This window comes from Phoca vitulina, unplaced genomic scaffold (assembly GCF_004348235.1).
Source record: "Phoca vitulina isolate PV1807 unplaced genomic scaffold, GSC_HSeal_1.0 scaffold19, whole genome shotgun sequence".
Taxonomy (NCBI): domain Eukaryota; kingdom Metazoa; phylum Chordata; class Mammalia; order Carnivora; family Phocidae; genus Phoca; species Phoca vitulina.
In genome coordinates this window covers 33,035,450-33,061,895 of record NW_022589722.1, presented here as the reverse complement: position 1 = coordinate 33,061,895, position 26,446 = coordinate 33,035,450, and the positions used below count along the sequence as shown (strand labels likewise).

At 61.9% G+C, this 26,446-nt stretch overlaps 1 protein-coding gene across 5 annotated transcripts in view; it reads right to left on the bottom strand.

The window, feature by feature from the left end:
* Positions 1–26,446, bottom strand: part of TAFA5 (TAFA chemokine like family member 5) — a 193,727-nt gene that overhangs the window by 108,778 nt on the left and 58,503 nt on the right. Inside the window, exon 1 of one of the 5 annotated variants that reach the window (XM_032416138.1) lies at positions 11,366–11,566. The exons of the other annotated variants lie outside the window; for them this stretch is intronic. Coding sequence (XP_032272029.1) covers positions 11,366–11,456 — 91 coding nt within the window. The 5' untranslated portion in view covers positions 11,457–11,566. Of the gene's footprint in view, positions 1–11,365; positions 11,567–26,446 lie in introns of those variants that run through there. 5 annotated transcript variants of the gene reach the window in all.

The following is a 26,446-nucleotide window of genomic DNA, read 5'->3' as shown; positions in this document are numbered from 1 at the left end:
TCCCGTGGCTGCGGGCCAGGCCATCACTCTGACAGCTCCCCTCCCCCGCTCAGCAAGCCCTGAGGAAAGCCCTAGGCCCAGGTCCCCGCTGGTGGTTCTGCAGGCACCGACCCGACGTCCCCATGGGCTCAGCCCCAGAGGCCCTGACCGTCCTCCTGAGCGACCTCCCAGGATCAGCCCCAGAAAGCACCGGCGAGACCTTATGAATGCCCCCTTTGCTAAGTATTCCGGAAAATTCCAACTACACTTGAGTCCTCACCCAACATTGCGCTCCTCCCTCTGACAGCCTCCGTGCAGAGCCCCTCAGAGCCCAGCTGAGAATGGCCTTTCAGCACCCGAGGGAGGGGTCCGCATGAACACCGAGGAAGCAAAGGGGCGGGTGGGAGGACGGGGGAGCCAAGGGGCCGCAGTGGCCGGTCCAGAGGCCTCAGCCTGTGTCGGAGGACGGGTCGGCGGGAGGGTGACCCCGAGCACCTTCCACACGCAGCTCTGACCCCCTGAGTGCGTGCACTCACCGCTCCCTCACCACCTGTCATGCCCCCTGACGGGAAACTGAGGCACGGGCACACAAGGTCACATGACCGAGAGGAGCACCAACTGCACCCGGGAGGCCACGGGAAGGGGGGCGGCTCGGTGACTGGTGGGCTGGGACGAGCTGGTCCCTGGAAGGACATTAGCCCACGCCCCGTCACAGGGCCGCTCAGGAGACCACCCGGACCAGGAGACTCCCGCACGACCCCCCAGGAGCCCTCCCACCCCACCCCCCACGGACCGCCACCAGGCATCGGGGGCTCAGGGCCACGTGGCCAAGCTTTGCCCCCCTCACCTGCCACATCTGGGGACACTGCAGGACCCAGGCACAGGCCAGGCATGTGGGGGGACAGACTCCTTGCCGTAGAGAGCAGGCAGGGCTGTACCCCTATTTCCTTCTACCCAGCATGGCCCCAGCAGGCACCCCCGTCTCCGACCCCACCGCGGGGGCACAGTCCTGCCCTCATCCTCGCTCACTGGGACCGCTCCATGGCCCACGTCCCCTCCCCAAGCAGTAAGAGGCCTCTCTCCACAGTGAGGCCCCCTCAGAACCTTCTGGACACCCCCCCTCCCCCACAGCATGCTGAGCCCGTCCTCCAGGGGGGTGACTGCATCCGGCCGGCCAGCCCAGGTGTCCGAGGCACTCACTGACAGCCCTGAGAGCAGGAGCCCAGGGGCAGCCAGCGATGGGGCCTGGGGACCCCTCTCCCACTCCCCAAGCTCCACGGAGGAACTGCCTTCCCTTCTAGAAGCTCCCCTACAGAAAGTGGGGTATGGTCTCCCTGTTCACACCCTCCCAGCAACAATGGGGTTAAAACTCAAAACACAAACGTTTGCATTTTGCTCTCATTGCCAAGCCACGCACTTAATGAGAAAAAAAGTGCAGTTCAACTAACAGGAATTAGGATGCTAAGAAAAAACCAGGAATAAAAAAAGAAACACTAGAAAAACATTCTTAATAACTTAACAGGTAACCATTAAATTGGCAAGAACCTATTCCAATTGGAATCAGAAACGTTTTGGAGCAGGCCAGGCTCAAGTGTCAAACCTGTTTTCAAAATTTTCTTTTAAACAAAGAAAGAAAAATTAATTTTCAAAGGGTCATGAGCAGGCCAGCTGCCAGGGTGCTCCCAGGTGCTCAGCTGAGGCCCCGCATGGCAGGCCCGGGGTGGGGGGGATAGACAGCCATAATGGCGCCGGCACCTCCAAACACAGGACGCGGTGGACTCCACAGGGCTGCCCCTCCCAGCAAGGAGCAGCTGGGTCCACGAGAGGCAGGAAGCTGCCGGGCTCCCACCCCACCTTCCCGCCCTCCATGCCCAACCACAGCCCCCGGGAGAACTCCAGCACAGAGGGGACACTGGACCAGGGCAGGTCAGCCGGCTTGGGGCCTCTGGCCCAGGGAGATGGCGTCAGGCCAGGCACAAGGTACATTTCCTTCCACCCCCAACATGATGGGCTAACAGTGCCCCCCAAAGACGGGTCTACCCAGAACCCTGGAACGTGGCCTTGTCTGGAATCAGTGTCTTTGAAGACAGGATTAAGGCTCTTGAGATGGGATCATCTGAATCTGGGCGGCCCTAAATCCAATGATGGGTGTGCTTGCAAGACAGGACAGGGGGATTTGGGAGGGGTGAAGACCCAGGCGGAGACAGGAGAGAAGGCAGCCACGAGCCAAGGGGTGCCCAGGACTGCCGGGACCACCAGAAGCAGGAGAGGCCCCCGGGAGGACCAGGAGCTTCCAGAAGGAGCCAGTCCCGCCCACACTGTGGTCTAGGATGTGGCCTCCAAAACCAAGAGACCACAAGCTGCTGCTTGAGGCGCCCCATCTGCGGTCCTATGACAGAGCCCCCAGGAAGCTGATGGAGACACCTGCCCATTCCGATGGCCATCACGGGGCTCGGGTCCCCAGCTGAGAGCCTCTCTTTCCCCAGCCAGCCTGGACACCCGAGGAAGTGACCTGGATTCCTCAGGAGCACCCACATGCCTGTGGAACTCTCCGGAGCTGCCGGTGCCATGCCATCTGGCCCCCGTCCACTGGCCCCCCGTCCAGCGCTCCTTGGCCCAGACGACTGCCCGTGCCTGGCACTCAGTGGGTGCTCAGCCGGCGCGCGATCCTCCTGCTCAGTGTCTCACCATGACTTCCCCATGCCCGATACCACGTCCCTACCCAAAAGGAGCCCTCTCTCTCCTAGCCAGAGAGCCAGTGCCATGGCCACAAATAGAAGGCAACCGTAAAAGCAAACACACAGCTATTAAGATGAAAAATGCCCATCCGTGCCCGGCATAGAGCCATCTTGTGTGCCGAGAGCGGTGCGCGCCTCACTTTGGGAACCACTGGATTTATGGACGAGGCACGTTAGGAGTTTCCGGGCTGCTCCATCCCACCCCTGACCCGGGGAAGCCGCTTCCGCCCCAACCTGCAGCTCAAAGGTCGTGTTTCCGTGGCCCAAACACCCTGACGAGACCCCACTGCGAGCGTGTGTGCCATCCAGGCCGTCTGTGAGCTGGAGGGGAGCAGAGCCCCGAGGCCCAGCATCCCCCGCCCACAGCATGCCTCCCGGAGCCCCCGCCACACACGGCGTGAGTCCCTGCGGCATGGGGAGTGCTCCCCCTACCATCTGTGTGCGGCCCCTCCTCGCTGCCCTGACAAATCACAAACATGAGGCTTCAAGCAACAGAAGCCCACCCTCCCACAGGCCTGGAGACTAGGGGTCCTCATCCAGGCGGGCAGGGCCACCCTCGCCCTAGAGGCTCCCGAGGAGGCTCCTTCCAGCCTCCTCCCCTGCTCCTGGCAGCCCCTTATCCCCCTGCCTCTCCCCCCATGTCTCTCATAGGGACACCTGTCATGGGATTTAGGGTAGACCCTAACCCAAGATGATGTCGTCTCGAGACCATTAGCTTAATTACAGCTGCAAAGACCCCGTCTCCCTGTGAGGCTGCATGCACAGGTTTTAGGGCCCCCCCCAGCTGTGCATTTCTCACAAGTGCACACACTCAAGCCCCCGTTCTAACTCCCCACACAGCAGATCCACCAGCTCCCCAGCACAGAGCCTGGCCTGGCATACAGTAGGCGCTGGCTATGTGCTCCAGGCGTGTCCATCCTGGCTGTCACCGAGGCAACGGGTCCGGGGAGCAGAGTACGGTGCAGGTGGCCCCGGGGTCAGAGGGCTGAAGACAGATGCACGGTCTCCAGAGCACAGAGTCATTACAAGCAGGGCCGGGGCTCCTCGCTTGCCGAGGCAAACCGGAGGGCCTGGCTCCCTGCTTCTATGGTTGGCGAAGAAAGGTAGTGAGTTAATAAAACCTGTCTTCCCCAGGCACGGCGCTTTTCTTTTTCTTTGTTTTTTAAGTAGGCTGCACGCCCAGCGAGGAGCCCCAGGCAGGGCTTGAACTCACGACCCTGAGATCCAGACGGGAGCTGAGATTACGAGTCAGACGCTTCACCGACGGAGCCCCCCTCGTGTCCCAAAAAGCGTGCATTTTAAAGGCAGAACAGCCTCCTCTAAATATACGTGGTCGGAGCCCGTGGGGCCGAGGGTGGATACGGGCAGTCTGGGGACAGTATTCTGGCAGGGTCCTCGGACAGCATCCCCGAGGGCAACTCACTTGAATCTGCAGCCTTCTAGAACCACCCTCCCCACCTGAGGTGGGGGCCCTCGGAAGCAGGGGGCAGGGCAGAGGGGGTGCCCTCGGCACAACCAGCTGCGGGATCCTGCCGTCGGACCAGGAGACCAAGGCCCAGAACAGGCCCCTGGCCTCCAGGGGTCTCAGCGCAACGCCGGTGACCTCACCTGAGTGCACTGCAAAGTGGGGGGCTCATGGGCAGGCAGCTTGGAGGATGACGCCCCCCGAGACCGCCCGTGGCCCCCCTCCTGCAGAGACACTGCCACGCCTCGGCCTGGCTTTCCAGGATGGAATCCTGCGTTCCCATGCAGAAAGGGCAAGTGACGTGCCCGCAGGTGACCACCCGGCCCGTGCAGGCCACACCCCGCCCGTCAGGAGTCCGCGGCACACGGGGAAGTGAAGGCCGGCGGCGGCCGCCCTCCCTGTGCCTGAGCTGCAAGCCTGCCCCGGGGTGCGGCTGCTCCTTCCGTGCACCTCAGCCGCTCCGGAGGCAGGAGCCCTGAGGGTGTGGGGTGACAACTCGCCAACGCCAGGCTACGGCGTCACCGCGATGCCCCACTCGGGTCACCCCCAGGCGGCCGTCCGAGCCTCCGACACACAGGACGTCACGGCTGGATAGGAACCTGCCGTGGGGTGACCAGGGTTCTCGGACCTCCCTGCCACGGCCCGGAGGAGCCGGGGCGCGTGCGCTGGACCTCCACTCCACTTCCTACAAACCGTGTGCACGATGGGGTCCCATGCTCTCGGGGATCATCTGAAGAGGCCGTGGGCACCGTCAGGGTCACGCAGCTGAGCACGGCAGGTGCAGACCGGGCACGGCGGCCTCAAAGACACCCCATGACAGGGAAACCAACCTGTGTACCCCGACTTCTTCCCGGGCTCAGTCAGGCATGCCCTGCAGGCAGTGTGGACGAGGGAAAGCAGAATGATCCGGCAAAGCCAGGATTGCCAGGGAGATGCTCACCCTCCTCCCCACGTCCCCTTCCAGAGAGGTGGCCCCCCAGCACCGGGAAGGTGTGTCGACGGCACGGGCGTCCCACCTGTCGGCTCAGACCCAGCTCGGGCCGACACCAGGGAACCTCGCTCCCTGCCTGCAGCCGTGGGCCGGTCCTGTCAAGAGCATCTGCGGGGGGACGTCAGCAGTGTCCCCCAGCACTCAGTAACTAAGTAACGGCCAGAAAAAGCAGGTGCATCCGGCTTTCCTGCACCTGACTCACCAGGTCTACTTAGAGATGACAGCCCCCGCCAGGAAGTGCAGAGCACCAGCCCAGGCTGGTGAGCAGGCCTGCGCTCGCCCCATGTCCGCGGCCACCCCAGCCCGCCGGGCTCTCAGTGCCGGCCCCCTCTTTCTAGGATGCAGGCTGGGCCCCAGAGAGGACCTTTGTGGCCCGGGCGTGTCCCCCACCCTCGGCCACCCCTCCCCCTCTTCTGGTCCTGAAGCTCCCTTCCTGCTGGGAAGCCCCCTCTGGAGGGACGGTCCTGGTGGGCACAGACACGGGCCGGCAGTCCGCGCCCCCGGGAGGGAGGGGGGCCTTGCCCTTTCCCACGGGACTCCCCGGAGCCAGGACCCAGAGTCCCAGGAATGCTGTCAACCACGGCTGAGGCCTGCCATGCTGAGAGGGGCTGGGAAAGCGTGCTGGCTCTCGGAGAGGCAGAGGTGGGCGTGGACCCAGCAGAGACAGGTGTGAGCACCTGGAGGGCCGCTGACGAGATCGGCTGGCATCCTCTCCCATTTCGGGGGTCTGGGCCCGGCGTCTGCCCCGCGCACCCTGAGCCCACCTCCACCTTCCCGAGCACCCCACCCAGTCTGGCTGATGGAACCAGGGGACCGTCTGCCCACGTGTGCTGGCGAATCAAGCACAAGTTGACAGAAACCGCACGGCTACCAGGTGCGTGGCGTGGGGTTAGAGACCCATCTGTCAGATACCCTGCACGGCCACCCTAAGCTTCAGCTTCTCGGACCCGTCCCCTCCTGCCAAGGAGGGGGCGGAGGGTCCCCGCTGCCCAGTGCCCTGCCTGACCTCAGCCTGCAATCTGGTCTCCTAATCCCCAAGGCTGTGTGCACAAGCGTGTGTGAGCCAGGGCCCAGGCCCAGGAACTGCCAGGATGGCAGCCAGGACACGGGAGGAGAGTGAGCGCGTGGGGTGCGAGGAGCCCGAGCAGCTCCGTGCGGCCCTGCTGCCTCGGGGCCCACGCAGAGAAAGGAAAACGTGAGCACACTCGCTGGCACCTGTCCCGCTGACCTCTGTGACCTAGCTGGGCCTCCCTCTGTTAAAGCAGCCCTTCCACAGGGTGGAACGTGGCCACGCGAGGTGTGGAACCTTCTAGAGGCTCAGCCACGTGCCACGTCAGGTATCAGACAGAGCAGCAGAGACCTCACCTTCCACCACCCTCGTCACGCTAAGAGGCTGCAAGCACGCGGGGCGTGGGCTCGTGTGTGTCCGTGTGCGAGAGAGCGCGTCCGTGTGAGTGGGGGCAAGGCTGTGCCGTCCATCCCCTGGAGAGGCTGGGTCCGGGGACGGATCCGGCGTACGTGGGAGGCCGAGCTCCCAGGAGGGCCGGCTGGCCACTGCAGCAGGCAGCCACGAGGTCACCCACGTTCATCCAAAACACACCCTGAATCCAGTCACTAAACCCGTCACGTACGTTTAGATACTTGTTAGCTCTACGTGAGAAGAAAGGAGCGGCTTCCCTGGGCCCCGGTCCCGGAGCCGTCACGGGCGCTCTGTCCCCGAGGACACGAGGGCGCGGCTCTAGTTTAAGCCAGGTTCACGACGACCGTCGCAGATTCCAGACGCCCAGGGCGTTGTGCATCCCCACAGACACGCGCGGAACGTTCCAGTAATCCAACCATGTGCTATTTATTAGTCACTGACACAACCACCAAGCGTGGGGACGTGGCCGCTCCGACTGCCCTCCTGTCGTCCCCAGTGTCCCCAGAGACAGCACACACTCCGACATGCAGGGACCCGGAGCGAGGTAGCAGGTCCTCGGCTCCGCTCTCCCACGTCACGCCCAGAACAGAGCGAGGCCGGAGGCTGTTGTGGGAAGTCAGCCTCCGCTCGCCTGCTCTGCGTGTGCCCACGTGTGCAGCCCGGCTCCGCGGGCCCCCGGGGGGTGCGCCGGCCTCCGCGGGGGCCTCTGCATGCCGCCCCCGCCACCCAAGCTGGTGCTGAGCCGCGTCCCTTTCCCACCTTCTTGGAACTTCCAGCCGTCAGACGCTCAGCACTGAGGTTCCCGTTAAGGTGAGTGGTGAGTGTGGGTTTTACTTAGATTCTTTGTCACCCAAGAAATGATAGTAAATGATCAAGGAGTGGTGTTTTTTTAACGCCTGTCCATCCCCCCCGTCCTGCAGCCACACGCACTCGCCAGGCCCTTGGGAGTCTGCTGGAGCGCAGGGGGGAGTCGCCAGGCGTCGGGTGAGGTCAGGGTTAGCAGGACACGGGAGAGCGCTCAGCGCCCCGGGCCACCATCCTCTTCATGCCCGTACCCGCACCTCGGCGGCTGCACCCCGATGGCCCCAGCATAGTCCCCGGCCCAGAACTCCCAGGAACAGCATCCCCATGCGCAGGAGCCTCGCAGAGGGTCCTCCAAGCCCTCACCAGCGCACGCGGGCCTCCCACCAGCCCCCGCCCTGCTCATGCCTCGGGGACACGCGCTGTGCTAGAACGGGGAGGATTGTTTTTGATTCAACAAATATTTCCGACGGAACCCTAAGTTCAGAAAGGTGCCGTGTTAGCCCTAAATTCCCTGTCCGTTGTTTAAAATTAGCTGATGGTGGTAACAAACAGGGCAATGCTCGATGCTGGAGGCTAATTAGTGATCAGCACACGGAGCTGCGTCCCTTAACAGGAGGCCAGTAAGGGGACTGGACGGGGTCAAGCACACCCCTTCCCACCCTCGGGCTCACGGTTACCCTTCCCTTTCAGAGTAACTGGCTCACTCAGGGTGTGAACGTTGAGTCGTGTTTACTCAGTCCCGCTGTGAGCCCGGAGCTGCCCAGAGGCAGGGAGCCCTGGAAGGGAGGCCACCGACCCTGCACTCATCTCCCCAGGCGAGCGCTCAGCAGGAACCGCGGGAGAGGCTGCTAACACGGTGCTCACCCATCTCACACATTCCCCTGCCACCCGAAGGATCTGCGGAGATGGACTTCACCTCCTGTCCACGTTACAGAAACAAATCCGGCCCCGCTCCTGCCTCCTCCACGTCCCAACGCCCCAAAACCTCGCCGCCCAAGTGGCCCGGCAGGCCGTCAGCTCTCACGTCTCGCTGCTTCTTTTTACTGTTTCTGTTCTTCTTCCTGTTACATGAAGCATCAACACAAAAGCCGTTAATCTGTGGACAGGGCCGTAATCTGTCAAGTGAACGTAAGGCGGGAGAGAGAGCTACGGAAGACTGTTGAAGAGGGAGGTGGGAAGCTGTTACAATTCCAGCCGTTTCCTCACCCCCGTGTTCTGAGACCAAACGTAGTAAGGAGATGAAGGAGCGGCTTCTCTCTGCCCAGGGCCTGAATCCCCATCACAGAGGCGCTCGGCCCCCTGAGTAAGCAGCTGTATTTCAAACCAGGTCCCGAGATCCCCAAACACACATTTGCACGTAGCATTCGGAAGCAGAAAACAGCCTCCTGCGTCCAGAGGAGGGTCAGGGTGTCCCGAGGAGCAAGCAGAGAAGGTGCCGTCCAGGCCCCAGTGCGCCCCCGCATCCCACGCACGCCACCGCCGCGTCCAGGGGCTCTCTCTTCGGCCCTCCGGCTGCCCGAGCCAGGCAGGGCACGGTGACCAGGCCGTTCCTACAAAGGCTGGGCCGGCCAGAGCCACAATTAGGGAACCACAATGCACGTCCCTCTCCGGTCACAGCCCTATTCATCTTCCCAAACAGTGGGAGGCAGGCTGGCCAGAGGGGGACCGATCAGCCACAGGGTGACCTGCATCGCCACACAAAAGGTGAAGTGTGGAAAAACGGCTCCCCGCGTTCCCATTCTTCATCCCTGAAACACCAGACTTATGGAAATGGCTATTTAAACAACTCTCCCCCACTCCTCTGCGGACGAGTCCCAGCTGCCTGCCGGCCCGCCTCGCCACCTCCCTCCCACTGGCCAGCACGCTACTGGAGGAAAGTGCGTGGAGCTTGCGGGCCTGGAACAGCCCTATGTCTCCCGGGTGAGGTGAGGCAGCCCCCCCCCCCGGGGGGCCAAAAGGGCCAGGTCACAGGACAGGGATGCTTCTCCCCATCCCCGATCAGTGGGAGCCACCGTTTAAAGACCGACTAACAGGACTTCCAAGAATCCTGGGGGGCTGCCCAGGCAAACCCTCGGACTCGCCCAGTCTGTCTGAAGGATACGGTGGCTTCTGAGCACGCACCTGCTCCACGGCCCCGTGTCCTACGTCCCCATTCCTACACTGCCTTCTAGAACACCGACACGTATGTGTCTGCTTCAAAGTAAACGCCGAGATTTTCTGTGAAGGGCTCTCAATAACCCGTCCACGCAAACACTTCACTCCATGAGCCCGATGATTCGCTTCAACGTTGACCTGCCCCACGCCCAGCATCTTCAAACCCAGGGATAGCGGCTCTTGCCTCTTGACCAAAAGAAACTGTCCTTAAGATGCGAGGCCTCAGGAGGATGGCACCATCCCCCGAAGAGACCAGGGGCCGAGCGGGAGGGAAGCGTTCAGCCACACGCAATCAGAGAAGCTCCTGGCTTTAGTCTCTTATTAAATCACAGCTTCGGAATCAGGGACGATCCCCTTCGTCACAGAAACTCCCCACACAGACGGGCACTTTCGACCTTGGAGAGACGCAGTGAAACTTTAACATGCATTCCCTTTCCAAAATGAATCGCCCCAAAAGGAGAGATCCGTGGGAAGGGTGATGAACTTAACCCCCTAAACAAGGCCCAGCTGCCCAGGGACCCTCTGGCCACTTGGTGGGTCCTCGGATCACCTGGCAGAGGACAGAGCTGAGAACAGCCCTCTGGAGACTTGCCAGCCCTCCGGGACCAGCCCAAGGCAGAATCACCCACTCCCGAAACAGGTCAGGTAGCCAGTGTCATGGGGAGCTGGCCTCCAAGTTCGGGGGGGGACTCATCGGGCCCCTGCAGGGCAGGACAGGCCTGCAGCCAACCCCTGGGACAGCCACCTCTCCCTTGGGGGCCTGGACCCAAATTCAAGGGAGGGAGATGGACACCGGGCCAATGGAGGAGGTCACCCGGCCTGGGGCTGGCCTCCCACACCTACCTGCTTCCCTGGGAAGCCAGCAGCAGCTCATTAATTAGGCAGGGAAGCAGCTGAATGTTGCAAATCCTTCCTTTGTAGGAACCCAGAGCTAATGAGGATCTGCTGGCATTACCCACCCCCACCAGCTCCGGCCCATGCTTCCCGCTCCCTGCTGGCCAGGGGGAGCACCAGGCTCTGGTGGCAAGGTGCCCGAGGGCAAGGGCACCCGACAAGCCTGGGCAGTGGGTGCAACTGGGGGCCGGGAGTGCCTGGGTCTGCTGTTCTGCCGGGGCCAGGCAGGCTGAGCACGGCTGTTCCAGGACCAAGCTCCAGGACAGCCCTGCTCCGGGGCCAGGAAGTTTCCAGGAGTGCCCACCCAACCCTATGAAGATCTGGGGTGAAAGGCTCCCCTGTCCCAAAGAACCCTCCTGCCTAGGGTCCAACCACCAACTCGCGCCTAAACCAAGTCTCCCAAGAACCAGATCCAGGAGCAGCGTGCTCTCCAGCATGCTCCTGGAGGGTGAGGGGCCGGGCACGCTGGTGGCCAAGTCCCCACTCCCCCAGCCCTCAGGTGTCCCCGATTCTGCCCCGGAAGGTGGGGAGCGGTGTGCTGCCCGCAGGCCTCTCGCCCTGGCTCTTGCCGGTCCTCCAGCCCCGCGCCCGCCCGGGCCCGCCGGCGTGGAGCTCGGGTGCCATCTACCGAGGGCCCGCGGAGAGCGGGCGAGCGCCGCTGCCAACGGGGCCGTGTGGAGCAGGGGACCGGCACGGCAGCCACAGCGAGGGCTGGGGCCCCGGGCGGCGCGAGGGCACCGAGGCCCCCGAGCCCGCCCTGCGCTGCGGGTGAGCCCCGAAGGGCCGGACGCGGGAAGGTCCGCGCGGCCGCTCCCGGCCCGCAGTGGCGCTCAGCGAGCCTGGCGGAGCGCGGCGCCGGCAGCTGGGGAACGCGGCGCGGGGACAGCGCCCGGAGACCGGCCCGCGCAGGGGACAATTACCTTCTTTGAGGAACTGCGCGTGGATCACCAGGACGAGGAAGCAGCAGAGCGCAGCCCCTGCGAGTGCCCAGAGAGCCTTCAGGAGCTGCATCGCGGAGTGCCCACTCGGCCGACGCCCCCGAAGTCGCGCAGCGAAGGTCCAGGCGCCGCATCAGCGCCCCGCCGGGTGCAGCCGCCGCGGCCGCCCGCTCGCGCCCCCCATCCGCCGCCACCGCCGCGGCCGCCGCGACTGGAGGCACCACTCCGGGCGGCGATGCGCGTCTTTCGGGCAGGGGGAGGGGAGGGGCGGGGGGCGCCGGGGAGGGGCGGCGGGGCGGGGAGGTTAGCAGAAAGTCTCCGGCCGCGGCGGCCGCCGCTCCGGCCACTCGGCCACCATCGCGGGCTGCGGGGCGCCGGGGGCCCGGGCGCGGGGGGGCGGCCGCCGCGGCCCCATGAATCAGCCCCGCCGCCGCCCCCGGAGCCGCGCCGCCCGCAGGGCCCGGACGGCGGGCCGCGGATTGCGCAACGGCCGGCGGCGCGGGGGGGTCCTGCGCGTCCCGGCCCCTCCGCCTCTGCTCGGCGTCGCCTTCCTCCCCTCCTCCTCCTCTTTCTCCTCCTCCTCCTTCTCCTCCTCCTCCGCCGCCGCGCCGCGCTCGCTCCGGCCGGGGCGGAGGGCGCCGCGCCGCCGCCGCCGCCGCGGAGAGCCGGGCTCGGGGCCGGAGCTGCGCGCAGGGCGCGGGGCTGCCGCACCATCGCCGCCGCCGGGGCCCGGCCGAGCCCGCCGAGATCCAACTTGCGCGGCCCGGGGCTGGCGGGCCAGTCGCCCCCGGACGGGGCCGGCCTCCGCGCTCCCCGGAGCCCGCGCCTCAGCCGCTGCGGTCGGACGAGGCCCGGGCCGGCGCTTCCGCGGGCCGCCCTCGCTGGCCGGCGCTGCCGGGGCCGGGGCCGGGAGAAGGGCCGGTGGCGGCGGCGGCCGTGCCGACAGGTGGGGCCGGCGACGCTGCGCGCCTCGCCGCCCGCGGGAAGCCGCTGCTCCGGCCCGGCGGCGCGCGCCCGCTCGTCCGCTCGGCTCGGCCCCTTTTGGGGAGGCGGCCCGCGCGGCGCTCGGACTCCGGCCCGCGCCTGCCGCCGTCTGCGCTCCGCCCGATCCGCGGAGCCGCCGATGCGCACTGGGCCGCGCAGGGGACCCGGGGGACCCCCCGCCGCCCTGCAGCGCCCCCGCCTGGCGCGCCGGCGGGTCAGGCGGGGCCTGTCCAGCCGAAAACCGCGGGTCGGGCTCCACCTAGGTGCGCAGGGGCCTCACTGCAGAGCCTCCGCGGCGGGTGCCCCAGCGGGGCGGGCGGCCTCCAGCGCGCCCAGCCCCCTTGCACCCCGCGGCCGGCGGGGGGTGGGGGGGGTGGGGAGGACATGGCCGAGGCCTCAGTGCTGCCCAGGGCTGACCCACGATGGGTTCTGAAAAACGGCACCTCTGCCCGGAAACACACACACCGCGTTCGGGGCCTGGTATGTGAAATCCTCCAGGCCAGCCGCTAGGCGCCCGAGCGTGTGGGCGCACAGTAAATGCCCAGGGACTGATCTAGATGAAACAGTGGGCACCTTCCTGCCCCGCCTCTGTCCCGCCTCTAGGCAGGGCGGGTATTTCTTTCTGGCCAATTTTCCTCACCTTCCTGGTGCCCTGGACCAGGAGCATCTGTGTCCTGTACCAAGTGGCTCCAAGAGGCCAGTAGGGTAGGCCTGCAGGCAGTTTTGCCTGAATTGAATTCAAATGCCCAGCAAAGAGCTTTGGATGTGGGTCCGGTGCCCTGGACCAGGAGCCTCTCGCCCTGTTCCAGGTGGGTGGCGGGGCAAGGACCCCCCGGGGCAGAGGGTCATTGAGGGATAAGGTAGAGCCTGGAGACACAGTGCAGGGCGCACATGAAGGCTGTTTCCTTCCTGCCCAGACATCTGTGTACCAGGAAAGGAAAGAGGCCAGACCTGGAAAGGGCTCTTAGAGGTCAGCTAGATCTAGTCCCTGAGTGTACATGTGGGGAACCTGGAACCCACAGAGGCATGGATGCTGATGGACATGGATGCTGATCCAACAATAAAGAGCAGGCCAGGAGGAGCGCCAGACTTGCTACTCTCTGCTTCCCACGATTCCACTGTGTCAGCCCCTGATCACAGAGCCCACCTGACAGTCAATCCCATACCTGTGGGGGCATCACTCCCCACGGCCCTCACCCTCCTGGGAAGGCGTTGGAGAAAGAACGCCAGTCCAAACCCTCCCCTGGGGAGAGGTGGCTCTGGTCTCATCCCAGCCGGGGTCTCGGGACCTCAGAGAGGGTTGATGTTCTGCAGCCCCTCCTCAGAGCCTCGTCTCCGTCCGGGTCCTCTGCCTTCACCCCTGAGACACTCTCCAGGGATGCCCTACCTGTAGCAATCACCTGGGGAACCGCCCTGCCTCGTGTGCACAGCCTGACCTCCACCAAGGTCATTGCCTTCATTCCGTGGAGCAGAGCTGTCCGCTTCAGAAGGCGTGAGGGTCACCAAGGTGCTTATTTCACACGCACACCCGAGACCCCAAAGGGACCTCAGTCAGGAAACAGAGCCCATCTCTCACATCCCCTGTGTTCCCAATTAGGTACATATTATTTGAAATTTTGAAAGTTGAAAAATATTTTAAATTCACCAGGAGGACTTTAAAAACTAACCATTTGGAGGATCCTTCTGTAAAGAGAATTAAAGAAAAGAAAGTTCATAAAGAGAAGCACGTGGGCATTTATTTTCAACAGGTGGAATGGCAGGACCTATGTGTCCTGCTGTGGGGACCAGAGCATCCTCCTCCTCTGGGCACCAGGAGCTTCTACCAATGAATGTGTGTGGCATTGCTTGCACCCTGAGAGGAGGTAAGGGGGAAATCGGGGGACTGTGGCCGGCGCCCACAAGAGTCGGTGGACAGTGCACAGCACGGAGACCTGCAGTGCCACTGGGAAGTCTGTTCAGAAGGGTGGTGTGAGTACCAATGCAGACCTTGGGAGGAGACATCCAGTTTTGACCGGAAAGACATTTTCAGAAATGATAAAACTGTAACGCTGTTGGGAATGAAGAACGCAGACAATCTGTAGGCCAGAGAGGGTGAGAAATTTTGGGACCAGTGGCTGCAGGAAAGGGGCTGCAGCTGGAGCCGCCAGAAGGATGCCCTGGTCCTCCCCCACCCGCTCCCATGTTGCCAAAGGAGGAAGCAGTGCATCCAAGGGGCACAAGCATGGGCTCACCAAGGGGACACTCACTGGAAAGGGTTGTATTTTCAAAGTGCGGGGTTGGTTTGTCGCCCACTCCCCCATCACACACAGCTGGTGTCAGACAAATTTAGCTCAGGCCTGCGAGAGGGGAATGCTGTCCAAAGAGAGAGGTGGTCTCCACCTGGGGAGGGTCCCCAGAGTGCCAGAGGTATAGGACCCTGGATGGAGAAAGTGTGCATTTTGTTGAAGTCTCTAACTTACAATTGGCATTACCTTCCATTGGGCATGTGGGCAGGAAACACGATGGTTTAGGTATAACTGTCACTCTGTCACTAAGAGAAACCATAGGGATCTTCATATCATATCACAGCTCTTTCAAATAGAGCAAAACAGCATTTATGTTCACCCTGACTTCAAATTACAGTTGTCCCACTGCCAGACCTTTTTATGTAACATTTTAATAAAGCAAACATATTACTATATCAAAATCCACTTTCCAACATTTGATAAAACTCATTTCGATATAATTGGTTTTCTTGGTATTCTTATGTATTTCTATGTTATTATGAGAAGGGTCCTAGCGGCGTCCCCAGATTGCACAAACAGGACTGGGAAACACCCTCCACCCCAGAATCTCCCAGACAAGCTAGAAGCCTGCCGGGCTCCACCAGACAAAGGTGGTCCCACACTGACCAGTCACAGCACACACCTCAGCCTTTATTCCTAGACAGAGAGGACCCGGCAGGCAGGCAGGACCGCCAGGTAGCGGCAGAAAGGCAGCGGCATGAACAGAAAGGAAGGCTCAGGACGCTGATACTCTACATCTGACAATGAGGTGGCAGAGAGCAGAAATGATTCAGGGAAAAGTGAAATCATAATAATCATTCTAAATAACCTCATTCAGGCTACTATGAAGGAAAGGAAACTGAGAGCAAGAAGGAAGTCTGAAAATGAATGTGCTAACCCACTTTAAGCTCTGGGGCATTCCTGAAAACCAGGGTACAGAAAATACGACAATGCTCTGTCCCAGAACAGAGCGCAAGGGGAAAGAGCTGTGAGAAGGTAGGTACAAGTCAACACACGTGGGGTATATCCTGGGTGCCAACCTTTCATTCACTAGAAATTCTAAAGGAGAAAAATAAAGACAACAGAGAGGAGAAATAGTCAAATAAATGAACACACATATTCAGATAGTAGGGGCCCCCATAGTCAGAACAGATCCAACAGACAGGCCCAGACCCAAGAAATGCAAGAAACCCTCAAAATCAGGCAGAATAAAAAGAACACCGACAACAATGACTTTTCATTAGCAATACTGGCTTCTAGGAGCTATGGGAGCAAGGGTCTTTAAGTTCGGACGGGAAAAGATACGGCACCTGGAATTTGATACCCAGCTAAACTGTCCACACAGCAAACCACTGGAGGGCATTTGGAAGTTCAGTTTCTCAGTGACAGACCCCTAAACAAAACCTGGTCCAGGATGACACTCTAGCAGCCAAAGGAATCCAGAAATGGGATGTGGGAATACGGGATCAAAGAAAAGGTAGCCTCTCTGACTCTTCAGAAGTACAATAAAATGTAAAGAATGTGCATACAGATACACTCGGCCCTCACACTTGGAAGAACCTCCTTCTACTGGTAAAAACCTTTACAATAAACTCTTTCTCCACAGTTAGCCACAAATCTGATCTCTGCATGAAATCTGTGGAGCAGTACTGTACTCACCATATTTTCATTTTCAAGTTTTAAAATCAAGATGTAGATAAAGTTTGGAAAATTATTTATAGTAGAAAGATAAATAGAAATTCTTAAATCTTGTTTCTTCTTAATTATGTGGGAAAAGTTAGGTGGAAAGTTAAAGCAGAGAGTGGGCTCTGTGCCTTCTTCCCTGCTCGGAACGCAGGGGGCAGGTGCCGGCCACGGCGGCGAGTCACAACATGTCAGTATGCACCTAAAATCAGAAGGTCAGGGAAAAAGAAGTGAGTAAAAATTATAGCGGAAGGGCCAGAATGGGGAAAGAGTACACTATTAACAGTTTTGTTCCTGGGGAAAAGGTCAGGGTGGTAGAATCTTGCTTTGCATTTTGAACCTTCATTTGTTAACTTGCATTTTTTAACTTTCAGGTCATGCCATGTTCTGTGATTTGAGAAAACCTGGTATCCCAAAGATAATGGGAAGTGCATTCTATCCATGTAATGGAACAGTTTGCACGAGTTGAAGAGAATAAGATAATGGTATATACATCTGTGGGTAGGTGTGTGCACATATCCATCTGCAGGCATTTGGTAAAATGGTGTGAATGCACACACTTTCTAATAACCAAAGGCATGAGAGTAGATGGGGCGGGACTTTGGCCTTGGTTAATGGGGAGAAGTCATCTAAGTGGAGGAGAGTCTAGGTGGCATCCTCGGAGGGAGGAAGGACAGGGGTAAATGCAGGAGATAAGGAGCTAGCCGGCAGGCTTACAGAGCGGACAGCATGAGTCCAGGATTTGAGGAGAGGAGCAGTATTCAGGCCAGCATGCCAACCTAGAAGGCCACAGCCTCGGGAGGCCTTGGGCACAGGAAGCCGTGTGGGAGAGGAGCTGGGGATCAGGACATTGGGGCAAACCCAGCATAGCCTTGAGGATCTACAGATGCTCCCGGAAGGTCCAGAGCAAGGTAGAGGGTAGAATGGGTCGAGGATGGGGAGGTGGCAGGAGGGCAGCGTCCTTGGGAACACCTGGAGGAGAGCCCCAAGCCCCCTGAGCAGTGTGCCCCCCCCCCAAAGTCAGAGCAAGGGCTTGTGGAGACTCTGCTGGAAGCGACCCCCACCACTCCTGCATGGATGGGCATGCATTTGCATGTCACTTTGTGAGACCCAGCCCCCACTTCAACAAGAATAGTGAATGCAACGAACAGGCAGGGCCTGACCCCAGGAAGCACAGAGCAGAGTTTCCATGGAAGCCTCAGGTACACCGGCCAGGTCAGAGGAACGAGGCTCATCTGCTGAGGCAGGCCATCCTGCCCACAAAGGACACCTTGATGCCTTGATTACAACCATACTCCCAGTGTCCTTGGGAGGCTCCATCCAAGGAGAGACAAGCCATCCCAGAGGCCACAAAAGAGAAAGCCTCCCAGACCAAATGGTGACGTCCAAATCACGGGATCACCTGTACTCATGCCGAGCATATTCGAGAGGTGAGGGGAGAGAATGGGTGGGTTAGCAAGGATGGGACAGGCAGAGAGGATGGGCCACTGTCCTGGAATGCCAGGCTCCGCCTCATTGGTTGGGCCACAACAAGGCTCACAGAGATGAGACACTCGGGGCAGGCGCTCTCGTCCCACAGCTGAACACCACAGGTGAGACCTGCATCTCTGGCTGTGAATGGACCCACAGTGGGTGTCCTAAAGAGAACAGATCTCTGGGGCTCAATCGAGGAAGCAGGGAGGCCGTGTAGGCCGTCCGAACCCAGAGCAGTGGGACGTAGTGGAGTGAGCAGACCTGGGCAAAGATCTACGGCCAGTTCCAGCAAGACCTGCAGGAGGCCTGGGTGTGGGAGGTGGGGTGGAGATGAGCCAGAAGCCTGCTGTCGGGGCCAGGAGTGCGGATGGGTGTTCGGCTTCCAACAAGCCAAGTTTGGGCCGTCTAGAAGGTAAGGGGAGGTGGGAGTGGACAGCTGGTGCCAAGAGTCTGGAGTTGCGAGTGAAGGTCTGGGTGCACAGAGAGGAAACAGGCCCAGAGTGGCCCATGAGCACCTGGAAGGAGCCCACGGCAGACGCCCCATGGCAGGAACCCCACGGCAGCAACCCCGTGGCCAGCTCCCGCATGCCCAGCAGACGCAGCGGAGGGAGTCTGGCAGGTACCACGTGAGCCCATGGGTCACCGCTGCTCAGCATCTGTAAGCAGCGTGCTCGTCCAGCTCGTGGGCGCAGGGAGCACGTGTGGAGGGCCGCCAGGGACACGCGCGCCCTGCACAGCAGTCCACACGGGATGGGTGCAGAGACGGCTGTGGGAGGGCGCATGCCACACGCACATCAGCGACACGTGAGAGTCACGTGGCACGTGTGACTGGGCACAAAATGCACATGACAGAGGCATGTGGGACACATGTAATGGGGCCCGTGTGGCACTCGTGCCATTGACACGGAACACACCTGCTGGGGACGTGTGATGACACGCTCTGGCGCCATGCTGAACACATGCGGCAGGTGCACATGACCCGTACAGCGGAGGGCACACGCATCACCGGCGACCGAGGGGGCATGTGACACGTGTGACCCCATCATCGGGAAAAAGGACAGGTACACCAGGAGCCACCTAGAAACACAGAAACTGTCGTAACGGACGGTGCCGGCCCCTCCACTTGTGTGCAGACGTGTGTGCGTGCTTACACACGTGTGAGTGTGTGCCCAAGTTTGTATCACGTTTGTGGGTGTGTGTCATGTGAACATGTGCGGGAATGTGTGCGCATGTGTCCGTGCATGCACACACGCTTTGCACATGCGGCTGTGTGTTTTGTGTCTGAGCACGTGGGGCTATGAAGGGGGCATGTGTGTGTGCCCGCACATGCATGTGAGCATGTGTGTGCAAGCATGTGCGCGCGCACATGCATGTATGCACATGTGAGCACGTGTGTGCACGCATGCGTGCTTATGCGAGTGTGTGTGTTTATGCGAGCGTGTGTGTGTACGAGCGTGTGTGTGTGCGCAAGCGTGTGTGTGCGAGCGTGTGTGTGCACGCACACGGCCCACCTCTGGAAATCCACACTTCAGAGCATTCCGAAGGAAAGGCATGTACTCCCAGGGGACGGTGCTCTTTCTTAAAGCCTCAAGTTTCAGAGACAGGTTTGTCAACATAGTGAAACAAATCCTCGCGCAGAACCCCTGCTTCATTAGCACACGCACTACAGACGTGCATGCCAGGCCCTCCGCCTCCAGGCTGGCTGCACAACGTGGGCTTCCTGGGGGGGAGAGGGGAGGGGGCCCAGCTTTTTTATTTTAAATTCTGTTTCACCATCTGGAAAGTCTTCCCAGCTGGGCTGGACTTCAGGAAGCCAGTATTTGTTGTTATTATTTTTAGTATCGAAAGGAGAAGAAACTCACTCTAAATCCGCTATTTCTGAAGACCTGAGGCTGAAATCTTGCATTAAATACCCAGTTGGAATGCTGCCTCACCCGACCCCGTGGACAGGAGGCAAAGGGATTCTTCAAACCCAAAACCGCGCTGGTGGCCCTGCCCCGGCCAGGCTGGAGTGTACCCTGGGGACGGGGACGCCTGGCCTCAAGCCCGTCCCACCCAGGCGGCTGCTGGCCCCCCACCTGCAGCCGTGAGGGCTGGGCCAGCCCTGTAGGTACCACGAACTCGGCGGCCACACCCCCCCCCACACTCCTCTGAAGCAGAGCTCTGTGTGCCCACTGAGCTCGGCCACACGCCCACCGGTCCCTCCGGACCACTGCTATGACCACGTCCCAGAACTGAGCACATTGAATCCTCCCCAAACTGGCCTGTTTCACGGAGAACACTGAGCGGCTGAGGGCACAGCTGTGTGTATGAGTGCCCACGACCCACTGGGGGGGCAGGGGGGATGGACCCCACCCCAGGCCCGGATGCCCCCAGAGCGGGAGGATGGCCCCTCGTGGGCACCCCCACCCCAGGCAGGAGGTGAGCAATCACTGCAGGTGGGAGAGGGTGATGGGGACGGGAGGAGTCGGCAGACAGCCAGCGGCAGAACGGGCTAAAGAGAAGGGCAAGGACTCTAGGTGGGAGGCCCCACCCCGAGCCACCGGCCCTAGAACCCTGGAACCGCTGGCCGTTCGGTAATCCCTCTGCAGCCCCCTCCCCCCATCCCTCGTTTATGCTTAGGGCAAGGATTAGAGCAACTCGGGTAGAGCGCATTGCACGGAGATGGCCCCCAGCCAACCGATCCTCTCCCTTGTGCGTGCAGAGGACACGCCGGGTCTTCCTCCAGGGAGATCTCCGGAGCACACTGTTTCGGGGACACCCCCACCAGCCCTCATCTGGAGTCACCCCGAAATGGCATCTCTGTCTGAGCTCAAGCGTTGGTTCTTCGTACGGGGCAAATTCCCCGGCAGGGCTCGCTCTGAGCTGTCGTCAGTCCTGGAACCTCAGTCCAGGGGGAGTGCGTTCCAGGTCCTTTCTCCAGAGCAGAAGGAAGGAAGGGAGCAGAACCGGGGCGGGCGGGCAGACACCGAGAGAACAGGAAAGAGAACGGCCACTGGCTGAGGGCGGGGGCAGGGCAGAGCGAGGCTCGGGGCTGGGGGCTGGGAGGGCGTGTCCAGGTGTCCTGCCGATCGGCTGCACTGCGGGACAGCAGAGCCCAGCGGGCCCCGAGGCCTCGGCCACACCGTGAGCACACACCTCCTGCTGGCCTGCAGTTTTACCCTTTTACTGTCACCTCTTTGTGGCCCCCTCCTGCTCTCCCAGAACGTCCAGGCCAGACTTCTCGTCGGCCACCAGCTGGTACTGATCCTCCTCCCCCTGGCACTCACGGCCACCCATGACCGGCTCTCACCCCTCACCAGCCTCGTCTCCCTGCCCTGGGGCACTCGGACCCCTCATGTCACACCTACCTCTGCCGGTTCCCAAGCCCACCGTCCTGCCAGGCTCAGCCAGGAGTCCCCGGCTACACCCTCATCCTCCTGGGCCACATCATGCACGATGGCATCTGGTCCCTGTGCCCCCGCGGCAGCCCTGGCCTGGGGCCCTGAGCCAGCAAGGCTGGGTCTCAGTGCTTTGCACTGAGGACCTCCTCGTACCAGTGCCAAGGAGGAGGAGGAGGAGGGGGCTGAGCACATCGGGGAGGAGCAGCTATGCCCCCCAGGGCTGGCCTCCCAGGGCACCTTTGTCCCACCTACCAATCCAGCACATCTGACGGCTCTTACCTCCCCAACCTGGACACTGTCACCATGCTCCCCTTTGCAAATGCTTATCTTGTCTCCACACACATCAACTCACACTTTAGCTGAGCTTACGTCCCATTCGCTCAGAGTGGGTGCTGTCTTTGGAGAGCATCTCCTGACGAGCCTAGGAGTGGCCCCCGATCCTCTGAAACAGATGTGCGCCCGCCGTGCCTCCTGTGGGCCTCGGGGGCCTGCGGAGCACTCAGGAGGGAGGAGGACGCAGACCCGCTGCCCCGAGCCCACAATCTGGAGGGGATGGACGCCGCTCCCGGCACCCCCGCCCCACTAGGCCGGCACCTGCTGTGATCGGGGCCAACATGGGTTGCTGAGAGCTGAGCACGGGGCTGGGTGGGCGGCAAGACAGGGGTCTAACGTGGCCAGAGGGCTTCCAGAAGGGAAGACCTGAGAACAACAAGGCACAGAAAGGCCTCCATCCGAGGGAGAAGAATGCTAGCTTCTGCTCAAAGCGCTGAGCAGTGCTGGAGATGGTGAAAGATCCGGGGCTCTGGTCTTCAGAACATTTCTTTAAATGCTGCTGGATGGAAAATCACGAGCCTTGAATGCTGGAATGGGAATTTCCCCACGCCCCTGTTGGGATAGGAACCTGCTCTGTCCATATAGGTGAGAGCTGGATCTGGGGACATCTGTGTCCCCATTGTTCTATACAGCCCTGGGGAGCCACTGCTGGTCCCCTGCAGCCAGCATCCAAGGAGTGCCCCCAACTGTGCATTCTGTGGGCCCAGGCCCCCCGCCCGGCACTTGGCCACGAGAGCGGGGTCCTGGCACCCACCCCATGCCTGAGCCTGGTGCCCTTGCTGGGGCTTGGGGTCCTCTCCCACCTGCCCCTGGCCATGGCTGTGGCCTCTGGAGAAGCTCCAGCTGCCGGGTCTGGTTCCTGCTCCATGCCCACCCCGCCACCCCAGACTCCCACCCACTGTCCATTCCACTGCAGCCCCTGGGAAGGCCGTGTGGCAGAGGGAAGAGAGGCTTTGTCTCCCGAGGTTTCCGATCCCTGCCCCTAACTCCCTTCACAGCTATGGGTATGAGCTCGAAGCTCTCTGAGACTCAGTTTCCCCTCTCCATAGTCGCCCAGAGGATTCACTGCAGCTGGGGGCTGGGGGGGGGGTACATGGCCCTGGGCTGCCGTGCTGACCTGGCTGCAGCTGATGACAGCTATTATGGGCGTGAACCGGCCCCAGGACATTCCCTCCCGGACCATGACCTTCCCTCCGGACATGACTTCCGAGGCCGGCCTCCGCATGGCTGGCCTGCAGGCTTTCTGCAGCCACTGGAGAGGGAGGTCGGAGTCTGGGGATGCCCACGCCCTGCATGGCTCCAGCCTGCTCCAGCGAAGCTCAGCGACACATGCCCACCCCCCTCACCATGGCCCGTGGCTGGGACCTCCCCGACTCCGCAGGGGGCTGAGGAGCTGACCGCACAAACGGACAGTGGACGGTGGTCAGGCTGCCCGTGGAAGTGGGACTCTGACCTTCAGCTCTGTGCCAGCCACCGGGAAGCCCAGCCACCACCACCCGCCCAGCCGCCCAACCGCTCAGGGCTTGGTCAGAGGCCAGCAGCGTCCCCAGTGTTGCCCCACCCCCAACTCAGGACCCACGAGAGAGCCAGACACGTCCCTGCCGGTGACGGGGAGGCCCCTGCGCTGCTCAGCCGCCCCGGCAGCCCCCGAGGCAGCACGGCGGGCCCTGGGACCCTGCCTCCGTTCTCCCCGTGCGCCACCCCCTCGCGCCACCCCCTCCCCCCACCGGCCACCAAGCCTCTGCTTGTTCTCCTCTGAGTGGCCTTCCTTTGTCCCTGGGTGGGGGGAGGGCAGCTGCCCAGCGTGGTGACTTAGCGGCCACCACCCTCCTGCCTCACGTCCTCACAGCGGTTCCCTTGGGCCTCCTCGGTGCACCGCCTGCCCACAGGTCCTTGTCTCGGGGCTGCTCTGGGGATGCCGGCCTAAGCCACCTCCCTGGATGATGCACCTTGTGAAAGACAACAGCATGGGGGTGGGGTGCATCCTGTGCTGCCCCCACGGCAGGAAGGTCAGGGCATCTAGGTACGGAGCGGGACGTGGTCCTGGCAGGGGCCGAGCCAGGACAGGGCGCTAGGAGCAAGGACACAGTCAGGAAGCCACCGGGCATCACTGCTGGGCTCTCTGCCCTCGACCTCTCGGCCCCACTGGCCCCCCACCAGTTAACCAGACTCACACAGGCCTTCCCCTGACTTGGCCCTTGGGGTCCGGGGCTGGGTCCAGGCCATGCCCCCGCCCCCAGATGGACTCTGGCCCTGGGCAGGGGCAGCCATGGCTCTCTGCTGGAGGCGGTTGGCCCCTCCGAGTCACAGACCACCCCACTGCTGGTCGGGAGCCTCCGTGTGCCCCACCACCCCACTTTCTAGAAAGGGGCCGAGGAGAGTGACAGCACTGGTAGGGAGAGCGGACGTCCCACACCTCCCGGCCGGGGACACACCATGACCCTAACCCCTGCGACAAGGAAACCGAGGCACAGAGCCCCAGAACCCGTGCCAGGGCGGGAGCCCCGACGCCGATCCCCAAAGCCCACCCCATGGCTCCCCACCCAGGCCCCGTGTCAGAAACGACTCTGGTCACCTGCCACCTTTTCCGGAGTGTTGGAGGCCTGGGGCCCGACCCTGAGCAGGGACACCGGGAACCAAGAACACTTTGTTCCACATAAGGTCGAAGCCTGTGTCAGAACGTCAGAAAACAGCTATTTGATTTTAAGAAACGCGTGGGTCACCATCTGTGAGCACAGCGTATTACCACCTGCTGGCATCTGGAACTTTCCATCAGGGACGCTGGTCCTCAGCTGGGAGCGTCACCTCAGTAATAACAAACGTCCATCATCTGGGCACTGCAGAAGCGGCAGGTCGTTGCAGGGGTGACTAGCAGGTGAGTGCAGGGTGACTAGGCCAGAGGAGGCCGCACGTTCCCTGCGCTGTCCGGTGCCCGCCCCGGGAGGGCCTGCAGGAGCCGTGAGGCACCCAGAGTCCGCGGGCAGCTTCCTCCGCTGACCTGGCTGGAAACAGCCGCTGCCCCCGGGTGCTGAGCAGTGCGGCCCCCGCGCCTCCCCAGGGCCCCCGCGCCATCCTGGAGCAGCCAGGGCCTCGGGCACCTGCACCGCGCCCCCGGGAGACGCCGCGGTAGGAAACCCCCGTGGGTCCGACGCACCACAGGCTCTGCGTCTCTGCCCTTGAAATGGGAAGGACACGCGTGCAGCGGCGGGCGTGCCAGGCCAGGCCCCGAGCCCCCCAGACACCCCTGCCGAACCCTGGGGCGCGGAGGGGCTACGAGCCACGGGGCCTCACGAGGCTGGTCGCGGCCAGCCCAGGTCCCCTAGGCGACTCTCCAGTGACACGGGCGGGCGAGGCACTGTCTGTAATTGCTGCCATGTGGGTGCCACGCCGCTGCTCAGGGCAGGCTTCGGTCACGCCAACGGGGCAGGCGGCAGGGACAGCGGGGTCGGCTGGGGAAGGGTCACGGGGGGTTGGGTGCGTCGGGTCACCCCCAGGCGGGGCCTCTGCCTCAGGAGGGCCGCTCACGAGGCCCCCCGACTGTGGCCCGTGTCCCTCACAGCCCTCGGCCACACTGAAGGCCCACGGCTGCAGGATCGTGAGTGTCCGCTGCCCCCGTCTGCGTGGGCCACGGGACAAACACCACGGCCACGGAGGCTCCAGTGGCACACTCAGTTCCCCACAGTTCCGGAGGCTGCAAGGCCAGGATCGAGGTGTCGGTGGGTCCAGGTCCGATGCCAGGCCTCCTCCCGGGTGTAGACGCGGTCTTCAGAGACACGGAGACCACCGCTCTCCTGTCTTCTTAGAAGGGCACGAATCCCACCACGGGGACCCTGCTCCCTGCCCAACCGCTTCCCGGGGGCCTCACCTACACACTTTGGGGGTGAGCGTTTCAACATATCCGCGTGCAGGCACAGGACCCAGGCCACGGCGCCCACCACGGTAAATGTCCCACGCTGTGTCTGGGAGCCCGCGGGCTGGAGAGGACATCCAGAGGTGACTCGCGTCGCCCCCATCTGTCCGGCCCACATCCATCCGTGTGTCCTTCTGGACCCCATGGATGCTCGACCCTCCCACTGCATGCCCCGCACCTCCCTTCCCACCACCTGCTCCATGTGCCCGCTGGGGCCTGGCTCTCCTGCCGCCCTCCCTGCGTGGGGATGCTCGGGACATGCCTGCCGGTTGGCCGGAGGAATAAACAAATGCAGGAACAAACAGGGACTTCTCCCTGAACCAGAGCCGCTCCTCGTGGCCGCCTGCAAAGCACCGCCGGCGGTGGGACAAAGAGCGGCGAGGTCCCGGCCGGGCCCGACTCCATTTAATAAGTTCATTACTGGCTTTGAGGAAACGTCCCTGTAAATAATCTGCAGCTGGAAAATGCAGATGATTATGGGCTAGAGACACGGAGAGGTGTGACGACTATTAAAACACATTATGGCAGCTCCAGAGAGGGACACATTCAAACCAAGATTTAATTTGTCAGTGTGTAAAATGCGAGACTTTAAGAAACACCTCGGGCAAGTAGCAAATGAGTGTGTGCCGCGGAAAAGCAGAGGCCGATTTGCCGGCTCCCAGCAAATTGAACATAAGCTCTCATTATAATGCAGCCACAGCGAGTGAGCACGCGGTAATGACTACTTCGGGACGGTGGGGGCCTGGCCCTGAATGAGAATGAGCGGCACAGCCCGGCTCTCTACCCACCCGGGAGTTCCTGACACCCGGCTGGCCCCGGGACCTTGTGCTGATCCTTGATGCGCAGAAACTGGGGGAAACGGGGAGGGGGGTGGACATGCAGACTGGCCTCCCTCGTCCCTCCATCCCTCCATCCCTCCGCCGATGAGCACCTGACGCCACGGGCTGCCGCATCTCCCATACCCGCTTCCCCAAAAGGCAGGCAGTGGCCCCAAGGGGAGTGAGCACCGTGACTCAGGTGTGGGCAGAACCTG